Genomic DNA, 15,857 nt, shown 5'->3' with positions numbered 1-15,857 from the left:
AGGTTTTTACTGCAAAATGTTTTAATACTTATTAGCATACTCTGAAATGTTTTCAATGTTTACCGAAAATTTCCAGTCATTCTTGAAAACTCCTTTTGGTAATATACACAAAGGGGAGATAATCACAGTTGTCAAAGTAAAACATAATGATTACTACAAGAAACATTTTCTAGCATCCACCTACCTGTAGTCAAAATGAATACAAGCCAGATCCCAATATTTTGACCCAAAAGTTAAAAATGGTTTATAAACAATTATATAGAAAAGCCTACTCTTATTCTCTGCTTACTATAAATGTATATGTAATTTGGTGTTGGGATTTTTTTTCAAATAGATTTCTGTGCTGTGATCCAGCTAGCCCTGAACTGCATAGGTGCCCTTTCACTGACTTTAACCATAGCTAGATTATGCCAGTTTTAAAAGACAAATCTTTTACATGGTTGTTTCATGAGATGAGTTTTACAATGCTGACTTCCTATACCAATAAATCTTCCTTAAGTGTAAATTTGAAGATGCAGTACACAAAATTTTCCATAGTAGAAATTTTCCATTCTCTTTTATCTTCATTACTGTACTTCCCCCTTACAAGGGAATAATGGTTTACAGCCTAGTTACAGTGTTTACTTTAGCTTAATCTAAATCGTTGACCCCATTAAATCAACTCCTGCCCTCTGCTTTTACTTCAAATTCAAATGCTAGGTTAGAAATTAGCAAAAACTTGAAAGAAATCTATTTAAAAACAGAAAATAAGCAAGTTAGACCAGAAATAACCTCTACCTCCAGCAGCACAGATTTACTTGTTTAGTAAACTACACAATAGTGCAAATTGAAAAACAGAGCGTGGCAGCTTTTGTTAACTCATACTAATCATACGCTATCATACCTAACACCTAAGTCAGATTTTAGGCATCTGAAAGCTACTGATTGACAAGTTTCGTGTGAAACCCTAAAAAACTTTAAAAAGAAAGAATCACAGTTAGTACGTTGCAGAATGTGCTCTTAGTCACTATCAGTCATGCTCTCCAGTCCCAATTGGAAAATATAGTTCACTGTTAGTTATTTGAAGTGTGATGCTTTACGAAAGCCCTGAGATAAAGACTCTTATGTCCCAACAGCAAGAAATATTCAGGGTTTAGGCTCCTAGGCTCTTACACGGTCCCACATGATAGTTTATTTTAATAGGCCCACATCGAGGGTAAGGACAGGTTTTCAAGCAGAAATTCTCTTTCCAACTATATATGAGGTGGAGGAGACAGTACTTGTGCATGGTGCTCATACTTCCAGTGATCAGCCACCTCCCAACCTAGCATTTGTGATTATCTACTCAGAGAGAGAGTTTAGGTGGATATATTTATAGAGGCTCTTCTGTTTGTCATTTGTAATTTATAGGCTCAGTGCCCAAAGCATCCAAAAGCCACTCATAATTACATTTCACATATAAAACACCTACATTTAAGGGACATTATCAAGGCTATAAGGTCCAGAGCTAAATACTTAGGCAATGCCAAAATGAAGGGTGCCTCTGCAACATTAATTCAGTCTCCTTATACATATGGATTATAGTACGGCTTCTAATTGCATGATGACAGCAATTTTTTACTATCCTACCATTTGCTTCATCAGTGCATGAAGTGGGCAGTGCTCACTTAATGAGCCAGTATTAAATATTTTGCTTTCTCCTCCTTGAATGCATGGCCCCAAGCCATTTAAATCCTGTTCAGAAGATAGAAATCTTAATTTACTCACGGGTTTTTCATGGGTGCTTCACTAAAGTATATGAATACTTTACAATATTAATGGATTTATATGTTCACAAAATTCCTACTGAATGAAAATTATGTTTCTCCCTGTTCCACAACTAAGAAATTGAGACATAAAGTGATCAAGAGCAAAAAGGAGCTGTTAATTTTGAATGCCCAAGTTGAGACACCAAGAAACTGAGTTTTGGAATAGCTGCATCATGTCAAGGGTAAGCACCACATCATGTGTTCAAAGCACAGCTTCCATTGATTTCTGCAAATTAATCGACTAAAATACTTCCACTACTCAGGTATCACAGCCTCAAAAACAGCATTCAGGAAAAGAGAGACTGCAGCTATTGAGAAGTTGAGAAAAGAATGGTTTTAGTGGCAAAACTAGGAACTTGCAATCTGCGGCAGCAATACAGCTATAACCTGTGTCTTTGGGGCACACAAGACAGCAATCTTTTCTTGCTATCATTTAGTGCAGCCCTTAAATTCTGCAGCACTTAGAATATAATGCAAGGACCTTATACCAAACAGCCTGTTCTACTACCTGCTACAGATCATCTCTTCCATTGAGTGATTTTCTTTCTCTCTTTTTTTTTTTTTTTTTTTAATTTTTCTACCTGTTTCTCCCCCTTTCCATTTCTCTGTTCTCCTCCTATTCTCCTCTTCATCTGTTTTTTCTTACCAGCTCGTCGGGCAACTCTTCTCACTGTGCCCACTCTGGTGACAGCAACTTCTGAGGATGACATAGACCGGAGACCCATCAGAAGGCTCCGGTCTAAGAGTGACACCCCTTACTTGGAAGAAGCTCGCATCTGCTTCAACCTTGATAATGGTAAGACCACACCTTCCCTAAACAGTATATGATGTTAATTAAAGTCTTCTTTTTGAGATGCAGATGGACCAGATGGTACCTCCTCTCACAAGTGATGTGGTGGTTTACCAGACATCCAAAGATGCCAAGGCTGTCTAACTACAAGTACCTGCATATGTATGAACAAGGATCATTTTCAAAATTCTCCTGCAAGTGCTAACTAAAACTTTTCCCCTGTTTTAGCCAGGGTGAGCTAGTGAGATCACACCAAAATAGAATTGATTTGCAAACAAAATACATCTTATCCATTCCAGGCATCCAGAAACATGAAAGGTCTTGAGAACATTTATGAAGGGATTACAGCTAACAGCAGACTTCAGCTAAACCCAATGTTACTGCTATTGAAGAACATGCAGCACACCCCAAAACCGCAATAGGACTAATTGGCAAACATGTAACAGAAAACTCCTGACTCTGCAGGAATGAGTAAGAGAGCCGTCCTCCAAAATTCAGACCAACTAGTGTTACTATCAGTGCCTTCAGAGTTACTGAGCCCCAGCATTCCTTCCCTGGTCTTTTTTTCTCATTGAAGTTGATCAAAACAAAAGATTTTGGAAGTACTGACAACTCAGTGACTTTAAGCAGAGTGGGGTTTTTTTAAAAAAAGCCCTGAATTAAATGTCATGAGCTAGTACACTCTTAGGCACATATTTTAACTGTCCAGCTCTTACTTTACGTAGTACTGTTGTGCTACCACTTTTTTTAAATAGCATTTTTAATTTTTTATATTACACTAACCAACCGAAATTGGAGCCCTAATGTGGCAGGCAGCATATAAACCATAGGGTAAGAACGTCTACATCAAGAGCTGATTACTAAACAGAGAAACAGAGATGCCACAAAACACCGACCCCAGCTTGCAGCCGGAGAACGGAGTCTCTGGTTTTTGCAGATGGTCACATTTTTCTCAAAGACTTGCCGAAGTGACTTAGGAAGGCGAGCCCCGGCCTTTGAGTGACGGTCAGTTTCAAACGTTGAGGGCAGGCTCCTCAGTTCCCTTGGCATTTTAAACTGCCAAGGTGTGGCACACCATCCCGCTTTATGTCATGGGTTTGTCCAAGGAAAGAGGGCAAGGAGGTGAAGGGATACACATTAGACATCCCACCAAGTCCCGATGCAGCTGTGCTGTGAGTTACGAGACGCCCTGGGCTGGAAAGGAGCAATTCAGGGCGCCAGGCTTGCTGCGGGGTGGCACCTCTGCCGGCCAGGCCCATCAGCGGCGTTTGGCACCTCAACCGGGACCTCCCCTGGGGGCGGGAAAGGCGCTCGGCCGGACCCTGCCCGGGGCGGGGGCCGGCAGCGCCGGGGCCGGGGTCACCGCTCCGTCCCCCGCAGCGGAGGCGGGCGGGACTCGGCAGGGGCAGCGGGCAGGGCCGCCGCGGCCGCTCCCGTCCGCAGATCCTTGACGGGTTTTCCCTGTCTCTCCCCCACCCTCCCTGCGCTCCTTTCTCCCTTTCCCTCTCTCCTTCCCCGTCCTCCCCTCCCCCTCCCGCGCCTCTCTCCCTCCTCCTTTCCCCTCTCTCCCCCTCCGCCCCCTCCTCGCCCGGCCGCCCCGCGCCGCCGCTCGCCTTCGCCAGCTCGCCGGGCCACGCTGCTCACCGTGCCCACATTAATGGCGGCATCTTCCGAGGAGGACATCGACCGCAGACCCATCCGCCGCGTCCGCTCCAAGAGCGACACCCCCTACCTCGCCGAGGCCCGCATCTCCTTCAACCTCGACACAGGTGAGAGGCGGCCCGGCCCGGCGCGACCGGCGGCGGGGGAGGCAGGGAGGGAAGGGGCCGCCCCCCGCCCTCCGCCCCCGCCAGCGCCCGCGGGCTCCCCGGGCGCCGCCGCCCGGCCCTGCCTAGGTGCCCGCGCCTTCGCACCTCGCCGGCCTCCTCCGGCCCTGGGCCACGGACCGGCTTCCCCTGCCCCGCGCCTCCCACCTGGGTGAGCCGGGGGCCGGCTGTCCTTCTCTGTTCAGCTCCTCGAAGCTTCCCCTCTCCCAGAGTGCCGCCCTCTCGCCCTGCAGAGCGTCGTGGCGCATCCCTACAAGGCTTCTGCACTGTCCCTCCTCGCCAGGTTCTGGCGTCCCTCCTGGAGACGCTGCCCTTGGCGTTTTGCAAGTCTCTCCCATGCTCACTCTTTGCCTTCTTCCCCTGATGGGTTTGTGCCTCAGAAGTGCAAGAAAACTTGCACCTGCGTTGTCCACTTAGTTTCATGAGGTCCCCCGTTGTCTCAGCGTTGCCTTTTGTGACTCTCGATGCGTGTACAGCCTGAGGGTTTCGACCAACACACCTCCAGCTCCCTACACTGACCTCCTCCTGCCTTTTATTGGGATGAACCTCCTGCAGTTCTCTACCTGACCTTTCCTTCCCCTTTCTCCACTACTGTGCCTTCCTCTTTGCCACCTCTTCCTCATGACTCCCTTGAGGTTTAAGCTCATCCTGCACATGATGAAACTATCCTGTTTCTTTCCTACTAGGCCTGTGCTTTTCCCTCCTTTCTTGACCTTTCCTTATGATCTCTGTCAACAGCAAACTAAGTACACCAGAGGTTAGTTGCTCTCAAAAACAAAAGAAAAGAAATTTCTTTCTGCTGGTTCTATGCACCAAACCAGACTTCCTCTGTTTGGGAAGGGGGACAGTGTGAGGGAGAATCTGTAGCCAGCAGTACTGCAGGCTCCCTCATGTCCCAGCAGTAGCGCACAAAATGACCCAACTGTGTAGCATTCTTTGATGCTGAGCCTGTCAGCTCACTGCCAGCTGTAAAGGCAAATGAGCTGCCTTGGAGTTGCTGCTTGCCCTGCTGCAGTCTCTACCATCCCTCCTCCCCCTTTTCAGCTGGCAGAAAGTTGGAGATGGCAGAGATGCATTTTCTTCTCCATTTGGGGATGGAACGGATTCCCCTCCCCCTCCTGTTATCCCTGCTGCAATTACACCCTTGGTAATGGCTGATGCGCAGTTTGGTTTTACCACTGACGGAACAGTTGGTTATGTTGTATGGCGTGTCATTATTTCTCTCTGAGCATGACTTCTAAAAAATTACCAAACCATAGGTAAGTTGGGTGGCATTCCAGGGCACAGGCTGGAAGACCATGCCAGGTTTCAGCTCTATAAAGACCTGGAAGTGAAAATGGAAAGAGCATTGCTGTGTGTAAGGTGTAAATAAAAAAAGGCTGTGTATGGTTATTTGACTGCTGAAATAACCCTATGCTGACTTGTGTTCTCTCAGGTAATGTTATGACATGTAGTTATAAATAGATAAACCAGTTAAGAGCAAGGCACCTTCAGGTCACCTGGTGCCTCACATCTCTATGCTGAGCTAGACATGCTGTTTTTACTACAAGTCCCAGAGGATGAGCAAGTCTCAAGGTACCTCTTTCCTGAAATCCACCAAAGAATTTGATAATTACACTTAACTTCTTTCTGTTCCTCCCCTCCTCCTGGCGCTCTATAATTTGGGTCTTTACTTGCAAACCTGGAAATGGAATTCCTTAAAAAAGAAATAATTAAACAGTACTGGTGTATCAAGAAATATAAATGAAAAATGTTGTAAGTAGTGCAAGTGTGTATTTTCATTAATCCATCTGGCAGTGAGTAGTTTTGTGCTCTAAAAAAAAAATAAAATTGCTTAGCAACCAGTATTGAGTGAGTGAGCCAAAAAGCGAGTGAAACGTGCTGCTGATACCCACTTCATTTCTGAGCTGTTGGGTTTACTCTTCCGTTTGCTCAGAAAGCACAAACCAAGCTGCCTGGATTTGAGAACTCTCTAGTCTGAGGAAAAAGCCACTAGAAAATGTGTTTGTCCACTTTTGCTCATACCTGATAATGCCACGCAGCTCAGGCTTTACTTTTGAAACTTATTGTTTATGAGGTGTTCTTGCATTTATCTTTTTGCCTCCGGGGGCGAAGCACCCTGTTTCTAAGCCGACCAGGTTTCAATTTGCAGCCTCTTTGCTGGTGTCGCTGCTGCTGTGCCACGGAGGGTGCCGGGTCGCCCTTGGTGTCCCAGTGCCCTGTAGGCGGAGGGGCCCGGCCTCCTGCCCGGGAGCCCGGGGCGCTGTCCGCCGCCCCCGGTGCTGAAGCCGCTCCGCCGGGAGTGGAGGACGCGTGTCCCGCCTTGCCTTGTTCTCCCTGTCTGTCCGTGGGCTGGCAGCGCACGTGTGCGCACAGGGGTGTGTGTACCTCTTTGCCTGTGAAGGGGGAAGGTGGTAGGAAGGAAGTAAAGCTGTTTCTTCAATCCACGGATGCAGTCGAAGCTGAAGTGATGCTTGGGGCGCAGGAAAGAACCTCTTCCTCGTGTGCCTATTGCTTGCTTTCCATTTAGTGTATTCCATATCTACACTTGCTGCTCAACCACTGCTTGCAGAGCTATCTTTCCTACAGCTGTTACGAGTCAAGCTGCATTGCCCAGTCATTGTATTCTGTCAGGACATGGTCCGAGTTTGGCTGCAGCATGCAACTGTTTAGCTGTACTGGAACTTTAAATCCACTTTTATTAATGAACCATAACCAGATGCAGTGAATAGTGCTCTTCTCCACCCTTAATTGCAACCACTAGTTAAGAACCATCAGGTTTTTATCTACTTCAGCTGTAAGTTATAATTATACCATTACTGCTGTTATCTGTATTGTTGAACGACTGAGAGATTGCATACACAGAGTCAATTACACAGTTTGGGTATAGCATGTATTTGGTCCGGGTCTCTAAAAAACACAATTTGCAAGTGCTTACACTGCAGCTTCTACCTCCCCTTGTCTTTCGATTATACTAATAGCTCTGCTTTGTTTGATTTTCCAAAACATACCAGTTTATTATGTTTGTTTCTAAATATTGATCAATTGACTCACAATTATTACCTAGCATGAGTTGACAAATGCTGTTGGAGTAGTTGTGCCTGGTATGGTTTTTTTCTGGTGTTCCCAAACTGATTAAAATACCAAGTTGTTTTCCAAACCCAGGGTTATTTTCTCTATCATTATACATATGCAAATCCTATTAATCTGAGTTATGTGCTCATATCAAGAGGATAATACTTCCCAAAGGATTAAAATTACCTCTTCTGCCAAAATTAATGTAGCTACATAACACTGTAAAGCTATAGGTAGCTATAAATTCTTTTTCCATATTTGATACTAAATCAGTTCCATACAGAAGTTAATTTTTTATTTTCTGAACAACTTCCTCCAGTGCAACACTAGAGGAATGTGGAATGTGCTCTCACTTTTGGATGGTGATCTTTTGTTTTCTTTATTACGATTAGCAATCTGGCATTGCTCTATCTCTTAACATCCATCTTTGGCTTTTCATATACATCTTCTTAAAAGCAGTTTTCAAACTGTCTTTCTACCTTTCTGATTCAGGCATCTAGAAGCTAATTCCAAATTACTTCTGAAAACTTGGGCCTCTGTGTGTGACAGTTGTCCAATAGCATAATATATTTCCTGGTCCTGTGCTAGCTGGTAAGTTCAAGTGGTTTTTATTGGTTTTGACCTATTACAACTTTTGGCTGATTTCTATTCTTCCTGTTGCAAAATACTGTACTTTTTAAATGGCAACGCATGGTAGGTAGCTTTCAAGCTTGATAAATTGGCAGAGGTGATGACTGATAAGGAAATGGACTGCTTAAAAGTCACTAAATCCAAGATGTGTGAGCTTTTCTCCTGCATCCCCCTTCATGCAGCTGCTTGGGGAATCCCTGTCAGAATTTTATTGATATTTGCTAGGGAAGGGGGGAACTACTGCGCTCAGTTGATCTGGTCAGGTTCTCTTTTAGCCCTTCAAGTGTTAGTCATTATTGAAGCTATTTCTATACACAGACAGATACTCTTACTCCTCCTAGCTGAAAAAGAGTAAGCTTTGCACTGCAATCCTCTGCAAAGCTGATTCTAGCAGCCTGGCTTCTTGTTAAGTGGTGCAAGAAGCTGTCTTTATCTCAGCTCCTCAATTGTTCTGGGAGGTCACCAAATGTCGGCCTTTGTTTGAGCAAGGCTGATTGTCTACTTACTTAACTTGGGAATGGAGACTCGGAGAGAAAGCAGGCCAATGCCTTGGAGAAGGTATAAGGCCAGAATGACTGCAGCAGCTGTACTAGGGGTCAGCAAAGAGGGGATGTTCCTTCAGAAAAAAGTAGCTTCCATGCTGTGAAATGAGGAGAGGGGAGATTTTGAATGTGAATATATTCCTCCCACCTTGATTTAAAGTGTGTACCAGTGGTGCAACCAAACAGAAGCCAGAGTAGCGTCAGGAGGAGTGGAGGAGCTGGGCTCTGAAGAGAGAGGACAGAGGGGGAAAGGGGTAGTGACAGGTAAAACTTGATAGAGATGGTGCAGCCTGTGCAAGCTATGGAGCCCAGCTGGCTCGCTCAGCCATGGAGTGTAGCACAGATTTCTAGTGCACTGAAATCACTCAGTAATCTCACTGAAGTAGCTGGGTCCTCAAGTGACTTAAGTCATTTGTTGACTTCAGCCAGGGATCTGAGCCAGACTGTAGAAATATACATCACTGCTCCCCTTCAATGATGAAAGATCTGTTTTATCTCTTTGTAGTGTGGAGCCACATGTTCTCTTGGAATGTGTTCTGGGAAAGCAAAGCTGAGAGGGAAGGGACTGAGTGGCTGTGCATAATTTTGCCATGTGTACAGAAGGAAGGTCCTTGTGTCTAGAAAGGCAAGTGAACTTGGTGCCATTTGCTGTTCTTAAGCAGTGACGAATAAATCACACTGGGGAGAGGAAAAAATCTACGTCAGCATGTGTTAGTGCTGCTGCAAGCAGAATTAATTCACAGGGTGTAAAGAGGGAGGAGGATCCTGGCAGAAACTGCTGAATGGCTGAGACAAATGTTCGCGAGCTGGGAAATGTTCATGGTCGGCTGTTTCTCTCATGCAGAGCTGGTGGGGGAAAGCCAGGACACAAAGGGTGACTGTTAGTTGTGTATGCGGGAACTTTCCTGGTCTGAACCAGGCACAAAATTGAAATCAAAAGTGTCTTATATTTTCAGTGTCCGGGCACCTTGCATGCTCTGTTTGGGCCCTAGGGTTTCTTACAGCTGTCATGGTAGGCTGCCTCACTGTTACTGTTTGTACTGCTGTATTCACTGGATTATATAGCTCTAGAGCTATGCAGAATACTTCTCAGGGATCAAAATGATGTATGATTTTGCTTTCTAATGGAAAGATAATGTTATTTGTGTATTAGCCTCATACATGTTGATTTGTCTGGAAGGATATGATACATTTTGCTGCAGTGAACAAGGAGGAGCTTGCGAACTTTATTTTGTTACTATGTAAAATAAGAAAGAATATTTATACAGCTCACTGAGGTGGGTAAATTGTAAATAGGTGAAAATAAAGTGAAATTACTTGACTGGATTTTCTGCAGGAAATCTCCATCCCATTAATTTTTAATTTTCTCTAAACCCCATCATTTTATTTAAAAGTCTGTTTTGAAGTTTCTCAGTTTGCCCCTGGTCATCCTTACAAATGATTTAACACAGTTAATCATCTCTGCAGTCATTTGAAATGCTATCACATTTGGAGTTGTGTTATTTCTTCCCTGTTTATCGAGTGTATGTTTGAATATATCCATAGTAAAATACTCTGCATGGTTTCATGATATATGAATAAATGCTCCCTAAAACTATATGCAAATTTCAACTACTTTGGATTTATGGACCTCACAATTTAGAAATAATGTTGAAAGGGTAATCTGAAGGACATAATTGTGTTTTTAAAAATATTTTCAAATTATGGTGGCTTTAGGATTTCAGGTAGAAAAGACTGGTCTCGGGAGAACAGGGGAGAGAGAAATATGCAGTAGTAGGCTTTCTAATATGTGTGGGAGGTTTTATTTCTTTTTGGAGAAAGATTAGTAAAAATGCATGCTTGGAAAATTTCCACTTCTAGCTCTGCTCTAATCACTCCTTCAGATTATTGTCATGGAGATCCTGTCATACTTAGGAACCCGAATCAAAGGTTTTGGCAAAGCATTTCTTAATACCTTTATAAAAGGGCCTGAAGAACTGGTCTCCTTTGCCATCAGGTGTTGCCTTACAAAACCTTGTGTCTGCACTTTAACTGACTGATGACCGATAGTCTTAATACTGCTTAATTTGGAGTATAGCTGAAGATCAGATATGTGCCTGTGATTCATTTCCTGGCTGCTTTCCAGCCCTGGAAACATGAGTACACATACCAGGAAAAATGAACATCCAAACTGAAAGCCACCCTTCATGTGGAAAGGGTAGGCCATTTGAGATAACCTCCTCTTCCCCAGGGCTAAGTGCAGTGGCTGAAAGCACCTCTGTATCACCAGGCAGTTTAGAGGGGAAGAGGTTTTATCAGGAACTTGGGTTTTAACTCTTGCACTTGACTTTGGAAACCTCTGGTTTAAGACTGTGACATTCACTGACTGCCAGATGGGAATAAGTTCTCCAAGTCCTGTTAAAGGGGAGAGATACCCCTGCTTTACCAGCTGTCATCCAACGGGAATTGTTGATGCAGACTTGATTTAACAAATATAACTGGGGACAGTTCGAAGGGAAGGGCAAACTTAGTCAAAATAATGGAACTGGCAAGAGTAAAATGATATAAGATCCATGTCTCTGAATGCTGGAAGTTATGATGTTCTTGTGGCACTGCACATATGCATTACCTTTCTGAGTTAGGGGGGCAGCTGATACCCGTGCAGTCAACAGCATCAACATTGCTGTGAAACAGCTGTGACAGGAGATGGAAGGAAGGAAGGTATGTGCTTGCTTTGGGATCAGAATGTGCAGAACTGATGCCTTGTAAAACTGTCTGCAGTATGTGTGACTTTAAGGCTGCAGTAATGCTTTGTTATTAACCTGGTCCTTCAAGAAAATTGATGTTGCAGAATTTGCCTGAATAAGAAGTTATCTCTGTGTTTTATTTGATGAGCTTGGTGGGTTAACACAACCGAGTCTATTCCTGCAAGCTGGGATGATGCAAAATTCTTTTTTTTTTTTTTTTTTTTTTCCCATCAGGAGCCATAGATTTCTTATTGAAACTAGGTCTTTAAGGAAACTGCATTTTTTCGAACTTCAGAACTGGCAATGTTGTTCAGAATTATTAGCTGTAAAATCTAGTAAAAAGAAAGGGCCTAATCCTCTGTAACAGGTATAATTAGCTTTAATGCTTAATTACTCTGAGTCAACTAATTGGTTTCATTGGGACTACTCACAGTAATTCTCAGAGCTAGGCATGTAAGTGTCTTCAGAATCAGTCTTATGGTTTGTAGGTTTTTGCAATATGACAAAAGTCATTAGTCCTGAAAGAATGTCCTGGGCTGTCTGTTTTCAAATATAAAATGTCAATGTTAATGAAATATTGTGTTATTAGAAGTTATTTCTTGTGCTTCTACTTTAGACCATAGAGTCAGTGTGAAATATTATACTTATATAGCAAAATAAAACTTGACTGCCTTCACACTTTCTTGGTGATGAATATTTGTGACAATATATCTCTTGTGGATAAGGTGCAAAAAATGTCACTTTTAACATTTTAATCATATTAATGTGATGTATTTTACATGATAATACAACTTCTTGATATAGTCCACTAAAATGTTTTCTTCATTCAGAATGCTATTAGGGTAAAATTATTTATAATCATGCAATTCTGTTACCTTCATTTATAAATGCATTGATGGTCTTAATTTATATTGATATGCTGAAGCTATAGCTGGACGCTCAGTATATGCTCACCTTCCCTAGGTTTCATTGTAGAGACAATGTTCCTGAATATTTAAAAGAAGATAATTAGTGCCTTTACTGCAGACTTTGTAATAATTTTCATATCTTGAAATTCCAGTTCAGTGTATAAGAATGTGAAGATGACGTCCAAAGAAGAATTTAATGAGTAGCAAATTCAGCAAGAACATAGGGAGGTAGATTTGAAAAATTAAATGCTCATGTTTCTTCTGCATTCCAGATTCACTGTGGTTTCATTCTGGTTATGAAGTACATAAGACTGGGGAAGTATGTGGCAAGAATTTGCATATACTTGTGTTTTTATATACTGTATGAACACATGCCATTTTAACTATGATGGATAACAACTGCAGTGCATATTTTGGTTAATCAGAGGATTCTTGCTATGCATAATTTATGTTGCAATATCATTTTTACGGTTAGTGGATATAGTAGTTGGACAGACAGACATCTGGTTAGTAGTTTATAAGCAAATTAAATACTTGATGTATTATTAAAATGAAAGAGAAATTTCATCAGGGCTAAATCTAATTCTATGCTAGAATGTTGGTAAGTTGGTTAAAGCCTGACTCAAGCTTGATGGCCCAAATTTGGGAGGACCTGTTTTGACTGTGGCACTTGTCTGCCAGTGTGTGCTTATTTCTGTGGGTAAAAGGATAAGGAGTCTACTGACAGATTTGAGAACTAACTGGGGTGCATGTCCTTGGGAAAAATGTTCCTATGTTCCCTCATTCAATCAAGTGTTACAATAGAGTTAAGCCATCATAAACAGCATTAAAAGACTCTTTCAACCTAGTCCCATTTTGCTACAGCTTTGCCGTAGGAATCTGTCTCAGAAGAGAAAGTATGCTCCCAGTTAAAACGAAATGGGAAATTAATAGTTACATTGCAATATTCCTTGAGAAAGAGATTACTCCCATCTGATGTCCGTAATGGTCCTTTGTTTTCCTTGCTGACATCATTGATAGTGCAGTTTTCATACATAATTTTTTTCTTCTGTTTTCTTGCACTAGAGAAGTGCTAGAAACAGATGTGAAGACCTTGAAGGGGCTGTGCTTGATGCATGAGGCATCTGTGATGTTTGGAGAATGGCTCTTCCCCATGCTGAGCCTCAGTTGCGGGAGCAGGTGGGTGTAAAGGTCACGTTGTGCAGTGTGCTGGTGAAGAGGTCTGTAGCTGACTATCTCATGTGAGCTCTCAGCTCCTGGCATCTGTGGGGTTTTTGTTGGCTTCTCTCTTTTCCTGTCGCCTCTTCCTTTCTCCGGTGTTCTATCAGGCTATGTATGTGGGGGCCTGCAGCTTCTTGAAGGCTGTGCCTGCTGTCTTGGCAGAGATGCCATACCAGCATTTAAAACTGTAAGTTGGGAACTTTGACTTTAAATGGTCACCCTGCATCTTTGGAAACTCTGATAAAGAGCTATTAATCTACATAGTGCTTCCATGAACCCAGTTAAGGCAATCATTCCCCAGAGTGATGATAATTCCTGCTCTCTGCATAGAGACTGCTCTTCTGGTTGTGGGTAGAGGTCGTTTATTGAAAATACTGAGGTGGAGAGTTAGGAATAAACTGCATTAAGCTGCTAATGAGTAGTCATTGTTTATATTTAAAGCAGTTTAGCATGTTCCTCCATTCATGAACAATTTAATTTTGTCTTAATGCTTTCTTTGTTCATCGTCCTTTATGACTCACACTATACATCAAGGCTCTTTTTAGATGTGCTGAATGTTTTTCCAAAAATCATTAAAAGTTTTTTTCAAAAATTACTTTTTTTCCTTTTTTTTTTCACAATTACTTACTAAGTTTAAATAGCCAAATATAAACGAAAAGCAATTGATCATTTTAATTTTCTCTGTGTGGAAGAACAGCAAAATCTTTCAAAGCTAATAATAAAACATTAACCAGGGCTAACTAATTACATGTAAAATGATAGCCTATAATTATAAGGCAAGAAGAAATCAATAAAGCTCGATTTGTAATTTAGTCTTATCTCAAGGCTCAGAAGAACAAGCCATTCTGTGAGATAAATTTTATAAGATTGCTTCAAATAATAATCTTTTTAACTAATTAGTTGATAGTTTTATTTATTTTTTAAAAAAACCAAGATAGGCATCACTGAATAACCTTGGGGTTTAACCTTGCAAGCTTTCCCCTCTGGAAGCAGTTGGTCTAACAGCTTTGTCAATGTTAAAGGAGACTCAAGGGGAGAGTGGTAAAAATATTTGGTTGAGAAGTATCATTACACAGATGGAATACAGCTTTTTGTTAACATGCTTCATGACATAATAGTAGCAAACCAGGGGAAAGAATCACCAAAATTAAGGCAACGCAGGACATGTGTTGTCATTGAAACATTTCAGGGCTTACTAAACTTAACTGCTCGCAGTCAGTGCTGCCCTAGGCAGCAGAAACATGATGTTAGCGGGCACCCACTGAAGTGGCTGTATATATACCTAGAGGTGTGTGTCAGCAGCCTGAGGAGCGTGCAGGGACCATCTGTTAACCAGCATGAGATTAAAAGGCTTAAAGTGGGCAGCAGAGGGATTGCTGTAGAAGTTGTGCAACTTACTCTTTCAATTATGCAAGTCAGTGGCAAGTAGACAGGTCCCAAGTAGTGATAGGTGTTCCTTCCTGCATCGTAGCTGTTTCAGGATATGTTTCTTCTGTGGCTTTTGGCAAGGTGTACTGACATTTGTAGCCAATTGTGATTAAAAGTAGAGCCTAGTGTTGAGAGGGAGGAAAATGCAGGGCCTGCTTCCTTATCATTTTGGAGATACATCCAGCTTTTAAACTTCATTCTTCCCCCTGTTGCTAAAATAAAATGTTGTATCGGCTATATATCAGTGTGTTTAATAAGGCAGCACTTAGCTTTCATTACAGCTCACAACAGAAAGAAAAATATTGTTATCAGCAAGAGATAGAGGGATATACAGAGGAAGTGAATGTGGTGACAGTATTAGCCATACATAAAATCCAGAGCTGTTTTTGCAGAACATCATTCAAAACATCTGACCTCCTGTGTAACAAATGTTAGAACACATTTGGTCTTGTTGGTTCACCTATGTGGGACTGTGGGATTGTGTGTATGTGTGCAGTAGAGCTTTAGTGTACTGCAGCCGCTCGTGTGAGGCCAACTTCCCTGGTTGAATGGTATATTGTGGGTGGTTTGCTTGTGGGAACTGGCTGGTTTACCCCTTTTAGAAGTTTACACTGGATTTAATACAGAATTTGAAAGTGGATTAAGCAAGGAAATGTTGGTTGGATCTTGAAGACGGTATTCTCAGTAGTTTAGACAAACTTTCATATTTTGGTTTAGCTGGTTTGCTATCTTAGAAAAAGATCCAGGACTGTATACAAAGGTGGTCCTCATCTATTTGTTTTATTAGGTGGGAGGGATAATATTCCTGCTGCTCACAGCATGACCCCATCATTCATTGAATACATGAACGTATCTGTTGTCCTTACCTGCCTTCAAATGTGCCCTGAGGACTTCAGGATAAGTCATCTCCAACCTCCATGTACA

At 42.3% G+C, this 15,857-nt stretch overlaps 1 protein-coding gene and 1 long non-coding RNA gene across 10 annotated transcripts in view; one reads left to right on the top strand and one right to left on the bottom strand.

The window, feature by feature from the left end:
• LOC116446880 overlaps positions 1-5,036 on the bottom strand; it is a 45,787-nt gene extending 40,751 nt beyond the window's left edge. For 2 of the 4 annotated variants that reach the window (XR_004241423.1, XR_004241420.1), the window contains exon 1: positions 4,222-4,307. This is a non-coding gene — a long non-coding RNA (uncharacterized LOC116446880). Of the gene's footprint in view, positions 1-4,221; positions 4,308-4,550 lie in introns of those variants that run through there. The other 2 variants (XR_004241421.1, XR_004241422.1) reach the window with 2 other exon arrangements.
• Positions 1-15,857, top strand: part of PHACTR1 (phosphatase and actin regulator 1) — a 308,524-nt gene that overhangs the window by 11,158 nt on the left and 281,509 nt on the right. For all 6 annotated transcript variants that reach the window (XM_032115284.1, XM_032115226.1, XM_032115244.1 and 3 more), the window contains exons 3-4: positions 2,437-2,583; positions 4,200-4,346. In XM_032115284.1, coding sequence (XP_031971175.1) covers positions 2,437-2,583; positions 4,200-4,346 — 294 coding nt within the window. The remainder of the gene's footprint in view (positions 1-2,436; positions 2,584-4,199; positions 4,347-15,857) is intronic.

Source organism: Corvus moneduloides, chromosome 1 (assembly GCF_009650955.1).
Source record: "Corvus moneduloides isolate bCorMon1 chromosome 1, bCorMon1.pri, whole genome shotgun sequence".
Lineage (NCBI taxonomy): Eukaryota > Metazoa > Chordata > Aves > Passeriformes > Corvidae > Corvus > Corvus moneduloides.
The sequence above is the reverse complement of the archived record's forward strand: the minus strand, read 5'-3'. Positions and strand labels throughout refer to the sequence as shown.